This window comes from Watersipora subatra, chromosome 4, assembly GCF_963576615.1.
Source record: "Watersipora subatra chromosome 4, tzWatSuba1.1, whole genome shotgun sequence".
Lineage (NCBI taxonomy): Eukaryota > Metazoa > Bryozoa > Gymnolaemata > Cheilostomatida > Watersiporidae > Watersipora > Watersipora subatra.
Window position 1 is genome coordinate 38,321,931 of NC_088711.1, and position 12,334 is coordinate 38,334,264.

The window sequence follows — 12,334 nt, forward strand, 5'->3', positions numbered from 1 at the left end:
ATGATAAGCACTTCAGGGCCAAGGAGCTACCAGAACTCAAACCGGATAAAATGGTTTATATTCGGGACAGTCAGAAAGATGGTATGGTAGTGAAAAAAGTAGCACCAAGGTCCTACCAGATCCAAACAGATACTGGGATAGTCAGAAGAAACCGGAGTGCATTGGTAGACATGGAACAATCTGCAAATAATACAAAAGAGGAGGAACTACAGACTACACCCAAACGTAGTCAGGATGTCTATTCTCCTGGCTCTACCAGAAGCGCAAAGGGCAGGGCGATACGAAAGAGCCCACAGGCCAGTCCAGGTGGACGTCGGGGGTCTGAGTCGACTGTCGCAGAGGGCAGGGCGATACGAGAGAGCCCACAGGCCAGGCACGTTGACTCAGACCACAGGTTTAGTAGACGGCAGAGGTCGAACAGGGTACCAGGATATCTTACCCAGGATTATGAGCTTTACTAGTCAAGAGAGATGTTAAACACCCTAAATGGACTCGGACAATACTAGTCATATAAACATTGCAATCGGACAATCACTTGTTAAACACTCCTTGTTTATTACCAAAGATATTTGAGTTACATATGTTTTCTTATTTGGTTATGTATGCTTTGTTTGCAAACATCCATCTGGAACGGGGGATGTGGTATAATCTCAAAGATACTTTAATTGAGTTTATATAATTAATCATTAGTTCGAGGTTATCGGGGGTTCGTTCCCGGTAGCCATTAAAACCAGTTATACAAAATGCATCTGCCTCATCTTAATCCTAATTCATCAGCCCAACAACACACAATACACAACTCAATGATAACAATACACCACTTACCATTCATAGTTAACAATGGAAATGATGCACGGTGTATTCTGAGTATTCTCAATAAATGATCGTTCGTTAGTTATTATTTTCTCAACCAAGTACGTACTCACAAGATGGCAACGAGAAATATTTTTGTGGGTTGTAACAAGTTAAAACAGAAAAAGACTTTTAGGACGTGAGCGGAAAAATTTGTTACCGTATACACAGTATACCTTGGCTCCTCCAGGACATTTTGGATAGGAACTAATTTTACCGATACCTAACAGAAGCGATAACGTTTAAAAACGAAATAGCTTCGATCGCTAAATCAGAAAAACAATTACCGCCGGCGTCACATTCGAAATGAGGGAAATGAGGGTAGAAGAGCGAGTATGAGCTAGGCCCCGTACACGTTGTTCTATGCCACGCGCTAGCTCACTCCGTATCCTTATTGTTTAACTACGAAGTCTATACTTCAAGCCGATAAGAATATTTATGAGTCTTCAAAAGTAGTCGTAATGCTATGATTGTTACAATCATAGTTTGGTACAATCAGATTGTACCAAACCTCATTCACTATTAAATAACTAACAATAACTACCTAAAATTAACGAGGCTTTCCGGTTGTTATGCATATATATTTTGTCGATCAATTGTATCATGCGGGAAATACCCATGTGTTTAGAAGTTTCAAGTTTCTAAGAACCTGATTTATTTATGCTAGTCCTTTTAAATGGGAGTTGTTGTAAAATAATGATGGAAGTTTCAACCATGACGCATCGCTCAAAAATAGTCTGGCACTGCCAATATAGAAAACGGGATTGCATTGTGGAAGTAACATTTAGCTTTACTGTTGCCCTGGCACCTTCTCAATGCGCTTCAGGCATTTGTCTGCACATTTGATCATTTTTACATTACGAATAAACATTACTTTTTGCAGCTTTGTGAGAATGACAAAGCTGGAAAGAAGATTAGTTAACAAATCCAAAGCAGTGATAGGTGGTCAGAAATGCAGATTACAGTCATACTTCGACTTACGAGCTTAATGTGTTCCGAGACTGAGTTCGTAAGTCAATTTACTCGCATGTTGGTGCAATTTATTTATATATAGAACAGTTAAATATATATTGATTGGTTTCCATACTCTAAAAATGCAAATAAGACACTCAAAACAAGATATTGTAAAAGAAAGAACATGTCGGTTATTGTCCTAACTTGCCACATGCTTTCAAAAAGCAACAAATAAAAAATAATGCAAGGAAATGTGATTAATTAAAATGTAAAATTAAATACATACCTACCTACATACCTGTACATACATAAGTACAATAGCAGCTGACGCTAGCATTTGCCAGAGAGGGAGATATAAGTTATCCATCATTACAACAGTTGACTGATAAATTTGGATTTTATCTAAGTCTTAAAAAACAAACTTAGAAGCAAACCTAAAAGCAAACTTTCATTTTTAACTTAACATAATTAAAATTTCTTCGACGTTCATAGTTTGAAGTTTCTCGTTGGTTAGCTAATTTTTCCTTTGTTTCGCTTTCACGACTAGCCGGCCGTTTCAAGATAAACCTATCTAAGGACATTTGCCTTTGTCGCCCTTTCAACATGTTGCGATTAGGACGAACACAGGTGTCGTCATAAAGGGTTAATGCACGACCACTAGCCAACTTGTCCGAATGTCTATTTTTATAGTTTTGATAGATAGCACCGGCCTTTTCACATAGCATCGTTTCAGTTACGCTCTCATCGGACCAATTGGTTATCTTTTATCCAATGCCTGAACAGTCTTTCCATCAGCAGTCATGAAGATCGCTGCGCCGTTTAGAAGCTATGGTTAGTCCTTTTGCGAACTAAACGCCATGAATAGTATAATGTTTTGATAATCCTGTGTGATAATTGTGGATGTATTTCTGTCATATTGCTGAGCTAGCTCAATCATGCATACACATTTCGCATATTTTCAATAATTTTCCGTTTAATATCGATTGTTATCATTTGCTTTTTTTTTGCATTATCTTTCATTTTACTGGCAAACTTTCGGTCTACGCACAGTACTTTTAATTCACATAATTCTGCACTGAAAATCGCGCACAACAATACGTTACAAAAGTATAACCTGAGCGGTTGAAAAATACAGAGTGATGCTGTTCTCATAAAACACCTCCGGCATACTTGGCAACTGACTCACGTGCTCGTATCTCAAACATGGCTCGTATGTTAGTGCTAAAACTTGCTTAAAAGCTGGCTCGTATCTCAAGTTTCTCGTACGTTGGAGCACTCGTAAGTTGAAGTATTATACTGTGTATAGCTATGTAAATTTTATCAAATTAATTGTGCTATTCGCCATTCCAATATTTTAGAAAAAAGTACTGTCAAAGATAATTACTATATCTGGAACCACTAAGGGAAATGTGATTTGATACTTTGATGCAGACATGTCCTACCAGTTTTCAACCTTTCTTATAACTCATAGTCTATCCAATAAGAATTCATGACATTGCAGGTTAAAACTCTGGCATGACTTTGATGTTAAGCTGGCTGACTTGGGGCTTACTGCCTAACTGCAACAGCTGAGCTAAAAAATTGCTTCAATATAAGCTTACAGACAGCGGATGAGCTACGTCTAGTCTGTTAGGTTAGTTAAGAGGTAACTACTAAGGTTTGTCATAACATATACCAGATAGTAACGTTATACGTGGCGCTGAAATGGTGTATGGTTGCCAGAAATATTTTGCTTGGTTCTTTGGTGTTTACTGTTCATAGCATAGTATGACCTTTACCTTCTGTGTATAGACAGTTGGAGAGATGGCAAGCCCTCTCTCTATCCATTATCAGTAGATAAAAAGCTAAACTTGCGCATCTGTGTGTCCCTGCAGCCAACTTTTTATGAGTTTTGTTGATGAGCTTTTGTGAAGCTCTGGTTGAAAGTGAGTTCGCCGGCGGCTCACCGAAAATTTTGCTAGCCAGTTTTGGTAGGGTTCAGTTTATAGCTAATAATTCGCAAAACTCTCTCTGTGACAATGGATAAGGTTTAAAATTAAAAGTAGTCTTCCCTTTCATTTCAACCCCCTATTCAGAAAAGGTTGATAACTCCGTGTGTCAATTTTTTGCATTTCACTTCTCCAAATTGAGGGTTCAGTTCATCCAAAGCAGTGTTACTAAAATTTTTTGCTTCAAATTTTCGGTGGAAAGTGTGCGAATTTATGCATATTTTCCTTTTGTTACTTTACAGAAAATACCGTCTTCGTAGACCTTGAAATTGATTATTTATATTGACTGATTTAGATCTTTAGTAAGCACTTTTACTGCCCATACTGTGAAATACAGGTACGCATACATAGGTACAAGGCATATCATGGAGGTGTACCATCCATCAGTACAACATATGAATTAGATGCCTCTTTATAGGGCATTTAATCCATGATAGCAGCATCTATAGTAATGTACAGATCCATGGTGGTGTACAGGTGTGTGGGAATAGCATCCATGAGAATGGACAGGTTCATGTTGGTGTACCAGTTTATGGATCATGTCATCCGCAATAGTTTCATTGTACAGGACCCCTGCTGTATAGTGGTGCGAAGGACATATCCTCTGTGATAGTGCCATATGCTAGTGTATGCTGGTGTACTGTGGATGGTACAGGTATCCTTATAATGGCGTACAATATCGAGATAGTGTACAGGCCAATAGCAGTGTACAGGCTCATGTGAGGAATGTAGCTCACACATTAGTGTCTGGTAGAACCTTTGGCTGTATACATATTTTATGATAATGCACAAGTCTTCGATAGCTTCCATGTTTAAGGCAACGTGCCGTACAAGCCTATAGCACAGTATAGATATATAATCATGTACAACTTTAAGTCAATGTACAATTCTATGGTTTTGATCATGCTTGTGGCAGCTCACAGGTTGTACACAGGATTACAGCAATGTACCGGTGTTTGTTAGCGGACGTATTTATAGTTGTTTGCAGGCATATATTAGATTAACTGAAGAGAACTCTGAAAAACATGTAATATTGCTCATACAGCCATGTTACATGGGCTCTGTAACACGGCTATTGCTGCGTTTCCATGCTTCGAATGTGTTTGGAGTTGCTTTCACTCCAAGTCATGGAAACGGTAAAATCCAAAAATTTTGCGTGATTTGTAATTTGTGTGAAGGCATTTGCGGTGAGGATACTTCAAAATTTTAGAAGTGCTCATTGGTTATGGATCCAAATCGATTATACTCGACTAAGCTTTCCCAAGTGGAGGCAACGGGGATCTTTACTACGAAAACGTTCTACAGTTACTCACTACTGTTTCTGCTTGATTTTTTGCCTTTTCATTAATATTTCCCTGCCTGGGATGGTTGTTCATATGAGGATGACGAAATAATTACTTTTTAGTGCAACTAGTTGAATACGCATGAATTAAAAAGTGATTGTGACACGAAAGCGAGTCTACTTTAACAAGTTTAGTTTTGAGGGTTACATCACAAATCTTGGAAAGATCTATATAGTATAACTCCGAATTGTTGAAGCAGCTAGATGCGAATTCATCGATAGAGGTCAACTCCTAACCCTTTCGAAGCATGGAAACCCAGAAAGCAACATACAATATTTCAAACAATCCGACATATGCAATATATCCTGTGTTGATATTGTTTAATACTGGTATATTTTTCCTCACTAGGGTGGGTTATTATTAGCCATTCGTAGGAGGCCATGGCGTCTGCTGAGAGTGAGCCTGAGACCAAACATGATAACTCTCTTTCCATGAAATTAACTTGCCTAGGAATAAGAAAGAAGTTTTCAAGAGTTCCTCAGCTGTCTACAGAAGAACTCGCTAAGTGGATAAAGGAAGGAAAACCTTTTACACTTTTGGTAAGAATAGCTATCTTTCTATAAGATATTCTCGAATGACTCCTGCAAATAGTCATAGTCACAAGATGGTATAAACTCATAAGATTAAAAAGCGGAGAAAACTACCACTACGCTGTATATCTGTTTGCTCTAATTGGCCTAAACTGTATCTATAGAGCAAAGTGTTTGTATATGTTGGACAATACAGGAACAATATTTTTTTAAAAATTGTGCAAAAAGATATACAGTGGAACTTGTACTTACACAAGTCTACATTTTGTTTTATAACTTTTATAAACGTAACTTATAAAGTTACATTTTGTAACTTTCAAGTTACAAAACGTCTTCTGGTATAAATCTTGCCTCAACTTACGAAAGATATTTCTAGATACAAAATACTTTTTGTACATTGACCTGTTTGTTAGTGGTGTGTCTTGGCCTGGTTTTTCCTGTGGGTATGACTTAAAACACCCCTTACTCAGTCACTTTTGCTAGTGAAAGTCAGTAAACAGCAAGCGTTTTGTTTTAGTTCATTGTATATTTTGGAGTTATCATCAATCGCATACATGGTAGGACAACTTTTGATTTTAGCAATTAAAGTTTGTGTTTGCTATATGATGACAGTTTTTTCAGTTCATGCCGATGTAAATAAATCTTTCTACCTATGTTTTAAAAACATTTACTTTCAACAAAACCAAGACAACAATACAACACCTCCTGGTAACAACAACATAATAAATAATAATAACAACACCACACAAAAAACATACCAATCATAGTTTTTAGTTATTTCTCTGTTTTTTCTTTTTTCTCTGTATGCTTTTTCTATTTATTATGTAATAATATAATTCTAGCCTGTATGTATATATTACAGGTTCTAACCATGACATGTATTTATAATTTATGCAAATATTATATCCGAGTCTTGGAGGCGTGGAATGGATTAGGATATGTACATAGTCAAATTGGTTTCTACTCGTAACATTTTCTACTGATGAAATGATTTTTGGAACAAATTATTTTCGTAAGTAGGGGTTCTACTGTATACTAAAACATGAGCTCCATTTGGCCAGAGAGCTGTATTTATAAACACATGTCTGATGGTGACGTTTGTTACCATTTTAGACAACACCAGCACCCAGATAAACCATCTTTTTGCATTTACCATCAACTAAAGCCAGGAACCATCATTGAAGGCAATTGGTATCAATCTCTCCAGTGATTGATGTACACGTGGAATGTTTTACGTTTTTGTATCAAAAACTTAAATGGAGATTATCTTCACATTAAGGCTTTTAACAAGACAACTAGAAATCTGGTTTATCATGAAGTCCTGTAATAAGAAGATGTAACATCAAACTCGATTTTATGTCGTATGTAGCAAAAATGTACTTATAGCTAGGATATATTAGGAAGTAGTAAAAGTGAGTATTCATTTTTAACAGTACTAATAATTCCGTTAGCTATTATAGTACTAGTGATAACTCGTCTGGCTCGAAATGTGCTCAGTTTGCCAACCATGGTAGTGTGAAGAAGACAAAAAGTGTCTAGAGCTCATTTGTAGCCTTTTTATAGCATCAGATGATTTAAAATTTTATGCTAATTAATTTGGTCAAATGTTATGACAACTTATATGCGCCAATGTCAAATATTTTGTTTTACCGAATAATTAATTGTCTCTGTCGAAAAGTTTAATTGGTAGCCAAAGAGTTGATAAAATAAATAAAGTAAAAATGAATTTTAAGTAAAATTTTAGGCTTTAAAGTAAATATGCAGCCTTTAATTGTGAAAATAAAATTATAGGATTTTGTTTCTAAATTGTTAGTAAAATAAAAGCGTGATAACATTCTTCAAATATTTACTTTTGAAAAATGGTATGAATAAATGAAATAGCTGTACTTTAAACAAATATATGCAAATGCTAAATTAAGATTTAAAATTTATATTAATATTTTGGCTGCTGATAAGCGTGGCTGCCCTTGCTGATGACTTTACACAAAGAATAAACTCAGATGCATGTTTTTACCAACCAGTTCTGCTGCTAATATGCTTTGTTCAGAGTTTTGAGGAAATATCTGAGTCTTTTTTGATCTACTTTAGGAGGCTCTCAAAGATATGATTTCTTAACTTGTTAAATAGTCTAATTGAATACGGTGGCTTTATAATAACTATACTGACAGAGCTAGCTCGTAGCGTAAAGCACTAACCTGCGCATGTTTTAGTTCATTTCCCCGCTTTTCTTCCCGGTTTCATTAATGAATGTTACACAGGCAGTTATTCTATGACAGACTTTATTTACCACAAAACACCGCAACAATCTTTGACTTTAACGGCTCGGTATGTTTTAATACTGTGCGATGATAGTTTCCTCTCTCATGTCTCGAGGTTGAAGGTGACTACTAGTAAGTTATATGAACAGAGCACCTGTACAGAAGAGTTTGTATATCTAACTTGACAGGATGTGAGACCAGAGGTGGAGCATAAGGTGAGCAGCATTGCTGGTTCTATCAGAGTAGATCCTGATAACGTTGCAGAAGGTCTTGCAGTAGTTGAGAAAGAAACAAGTCAGTCACTCCATCCTGTAGTACTCTACTGCTCCGTTGGCTATCGGTCATCAATGGCAGCCGACAGCCTCATCCAGATGTCGCAATCTAAAGGTAAAACATAGTTATGGTTTGCTTTAATGGCTGCCAGTAAGGCAACTGGACTTTTTCTCCTCTGACCTGTTATACCCTTTTTATTGTACTGTCAAACCTTGATTTAGGACCTACCATATGTTACTGCATATAAGCCTATCTCGCATATAAGCCGACCTTGGAAAAACAGCCTTGAAATCAGAGAATTTATAAGAGTTCACATCTAAGCCGACCCAATAAATCGTAACACGCCGACTTACCTATCAAAGCAAAAGGTTGCAAAAATGGAGCGGCTTGGCAGGCTTAGTACAAAACGTTTCTGATTGGTGAGTATTTGTATAATTAGCCTATTGCCTCTCCACTTAATTGAAAGGAAACAATCAACTGTTTGCCTTCATCCAATAAAAAACATGTTTGCATCTCATGCTGACCTTGGTTTCGTTTTTCAAAAACACATTTTAATAGCTATTTCTTCTTCGCGATGATCAGAACCATTCCAGTTATTCAGGTTTCTGAACCAGTCTTAACTGGTTCACACCATATCGCTGTATGACAACATTTTCCTTTCGGCGTTCATCGTCGATTATGTGAACAGTAAACCGATGGCATGGACGAAGCAACACGGATACATCGGTAAAGTTTGCAGCTCTCAAACTTTCCCGATATTTCGCTGAGCATCGGCGACCGCCTGCACAATGTGATCTATTTCAGCGATAGTAATTTGTGGTCGCTGATAGCGAAATTTATTTATGTTTATGATAGTCGCTGCGAGACTAGTATTTGATTCAAACATGCGAAAACAAAGAGTTTTTTTCGCGAAAAATTAAAAAGAAAAATGAGAACCCTATGTCACGGAGTATTTGATGATGCAAACACGGATGAGTTTGGGATAGTGTTAACATCGTAATCATCGACGATCATCGATGTATTGTGGCATCAATGTTGAGATACGGCGATATTGTGTGAACCAGCCTTTAGTTTTATGAATTTATTGCGTTCTAGAATCGGCTTATATGATATGTGGGAATATACGGTACACTTTTTGCTACATACGACATAAAATATTTGTTTCGACACACAAAGCAATTTCTAACATATGACTTTTGAAGTTGTTTCTTAAAACGTAGTAGTTTTGTAAGTAAATATTAAATATAAAATAAACATAACTAAAAACATGAATTAAGTTAATATAAACTGTATATCTACCGTTAAACTAAGTTACGCTGCGCGTTTTTTCCGTTCACCAATGCACTGTTCCACCAGCCTTTTCAAATCTAGAGTAACTAATTGCAAAATACTTTGAATACTGACAATCTATTTTTAACTTCATATTCAGTCTGTTGGTTTTCAGAGTTTTGGAGTTACCTCCTTTATTCACTAACAAATGTTTTTTGGATATAACTTGTTTGCCAGACAGGCTGAACTTTATAGTCTGCCAAATCTTCACAATAGTTTATAGTATTTTACTAGATATCCACCAGATACAGATCAGTGATACTCTGGAGACTGTCTAGTTATCTGTTACACTTGCCTAAGGGGCACCTTACTACTGTTTTATACGAAATTAGGTTATGCCTTTTGTATTGCGATGTACTCGTTGTACATCTATTTGACATCTTGAATAGCTTATTGTAGTCTCACTATAAGGACTGACTATTAATATATTGTTACAGGGAATCTTCAGAGGCCGATATACAATTTGGAGGGATCCATATTTAAGTGGGCCAATGAGAATCGCGCTATAGTTGACAGTGAAGGATCTCCAGCTCAGCAGGTCCATCCGTATAATTCATTCTTTGGAAAAATTCTGGATTCTTCTAAAAGGTTTAAAATTTAAGACTTGAAACCTAATTCTCGCGAACATTGGTAAATGGACAGCATAACATAGCCTGATAAAATCTCATTATTAGTATAATTAACATGGATTTAAAAACAACCGCAGATTGAATCTGAATATTTGTATGGAGTTGTCTTTTCATGACTAGAGTGATAATCTATGTTGCAATAAAACTAAGCCTAATTACAAGGCTATGTTACTTTTTCACTATAAGTTTAAAAAATAAACTGTGAATAGAACGAATATAATACATTCCTCTGTACAACTACACTTTGACTAGGAATGTGAATGACTGTTCTATGAGGAACCTGGGTAAACCTTACCAGATCACAAAATGTTCCTTTTGACCAAACCAAATATCATTCTACTAGTTACAAAACCATTGTACGCCTTTGAAAGCTTTGTAAGTATTTCAATTTGATCAGGTGAAGTAACAAGTGGACTTTGGAAACGTAAAATTCATTAAAGACAGTCAATGTCTCTATAATGTTCAAACTTTATTTGAGGCGTATGTAAATGTTACTTGAAGAGTATCATGGTATAAATAAAAAGTTGCTAAGACCTAAGTTAGGGTATAACAGTTAGTGCTAGTGTTAACAAATACCAGGATTAGCTAGTGTTAATGTTAATTAATGCTAATGTTAACAAGTATTGGTATTAACAAATGACCAAACTTAAAAAGCACATGTGTTAACATTACATGTGTTAATAAATGATATTGCTAAGAATGCTTGTAGTCAATTTCAAAAATCAACCCAATAATGACAGCAGTGAGGTGAAATGCCCACTCTCTCAAATACACATACTCTCAAAGTATTAGTATAACAGGTAAAAACAAAAGGTGCTAGTCATAAAAAAGCAGCTCATATAAGAAGTACAAAATACCATCAATAATAGTGTGAAGGTTGTCAGGGGTTCAAAACTTGTACCAAGATAGAAACTGAAGCTTCGCTCAGTGAATTAGTTTTAAAAGATCAATGCCGATAATAAAAGAATGTCAGAGTTTCATTGGTGCAGGCAGCTGGCGGCAGCCTCTCCGACAGCACTGAGTTTCCATACCGATCTAAAATGAGCTTGTAAAGGTCCAAACACACTAGGCGATTTTATCGCGAGCGTCATGGGGAGGGCGGAGATATCGCTGGTGTGTGCATAAACACACTTGAGCGATTCACTAGCAAGCGATATAATTGGCACGCCTACAAACCGCCAATAAAACTTCGTATCATTAGTTTCTTCGGAGTTGTTAATAAATCTAGGTTAGTCAATATGGCGCCGTCTAGGCGACAACGTAAACAACTTACGCATTTGTTATTAAACCTATCTCACTTTCACGGATTGTACACTGCCTACACTACAAGAAGACATAAAAAAAAAACGATTATTGTATTTTTAACTGTAATATTTTTTACTATTTTTATACATATTTTATTTGGTAGTGGTTTTTTATACTTAATATATGAAATATTTACCGTTCTCAAGATGGTCAACCTGCGCAACGATTGACTCCAAATGTTGGTTTTCAACTCGGATTTTTGTAAATTTTTTGTTATGGTGTACAGGACTGGGAGTGCTATTATTAAATTTATGAACAATCTAGTGTTTGTTCTGAAGATGTTTCAATTGTAACAAAATAGCAAATTGTTGCTGCTGTATGTTGGTGAACAACGATAAGAAATAATTACCCGCCATAAAATTGCATTCTGGTAAAAGCCAACCAATCGAAATGCATCTCGCTAGCGATAAAGTTGTGTAGAGAAAATCTAATGTTATCGCTCTGCATGAGCACGCTGAGTGAATTCTAGCGCAGATTAGCGCTACGCAGCGCTATATCGCTCTAAATATCGCCTAGTGTGTTTATACCTTAAGGAGTTTTTGCAGCCAAGTTAAAATCTATGAGTGTTATAAAAATTGAATAGTCTAAGGTATATTGAAAAGCTCTTGAAATAGAGCGAGTTTTTCATGATCACAAATGGTTCAGAGAACCAAGGTAGCAAATGAGTCTGAGCATGCAATTAGTGTAAATAGAGTAAAAAGGAAATAATTCCAAAGCTTATTTAAAGGTTGACTTGCAACAAAATTCACATTACAGTTATTTGATATCAAATGATTCACCATGTCTTACTCTGCTGTGTTGTAGGTGCAAAATATGTGGAAATGCGATTGCAAGCTCCTAAAAGCTCCAAAACGAACAGTTAATCGTAGCCAT

At 36.2% G+C, this 12,334-nt stretch overlaps 1 protein-coding gene across 5 annotated transcripts; it reads left to right on the forward strand.

Annotated features, from left to right (window-relative positions):
* The first annotated feature begins 1,299 nt into the window (after window positions 1-1,299).
* Window positions 1,300-10,365, forward strand: LOC137394620 (uncharacterized). Of its 5 annotated transcripts, none has more exons than XM_068081363.1 (5): window positions 1,300-1,861; window positions 3,308-3,451; window positions 5,502-5,676; window positions 8,114-8,312; window positions 9,965-10,365. In XM_068081363.1, exons 3-5 carry the CDS (start codon window positions 5,518-5,520, stop codon window positions 10,126-10,128), a joined length of 522 nt encoding a protein of 173 aa, XP_067937464.1. In that variant the 5' UTR covers window positions 1,300-1,861; window positions 3,308-3,451; window positions 5,502-5,517; the 3' UTR covers window positions 10,129-10,365. The 5 variants fall into 5 exon arrangements, with proteins under 5 accessions (XP_067937464.1, XP_067937465.1, XP_067937461.1 ...); XM_068081364.1 differs by having other exon boundaries at window positions 3,308-3,439; XM_068081360.1 differs by having other exon boundaries at window positions 1,302-1,861; window positions 5,486-5,676.
* Window positions 10,366-12,334: the final 1,969 nt, after the last annotated feature.

Bases quoted from the DNA above. Each gene is read 5' to 3' on its own strand.
- LOC137394620 (XM_068081363.1), top strand. From the start codon at position 5,518: ATGGCGTCTGCTGAGAGTGAGCCTGAGACCAAACATGATAACTCTCTT. The intron at 5,677-8,113 runs GTAAGAATAGCT...CTAACTTGACAG, and splicing joins GAAAACCTTTTACACTTTTG to GATGTGAGACCAGAGGTGGA. The intron at 8,313-9,964 runs GTAAAACATAGT...ATATTGTTACAG, and splicing joins CCAGATGTCGCAATCTAAAG to GGAATCTTCAGAGGCCGATA.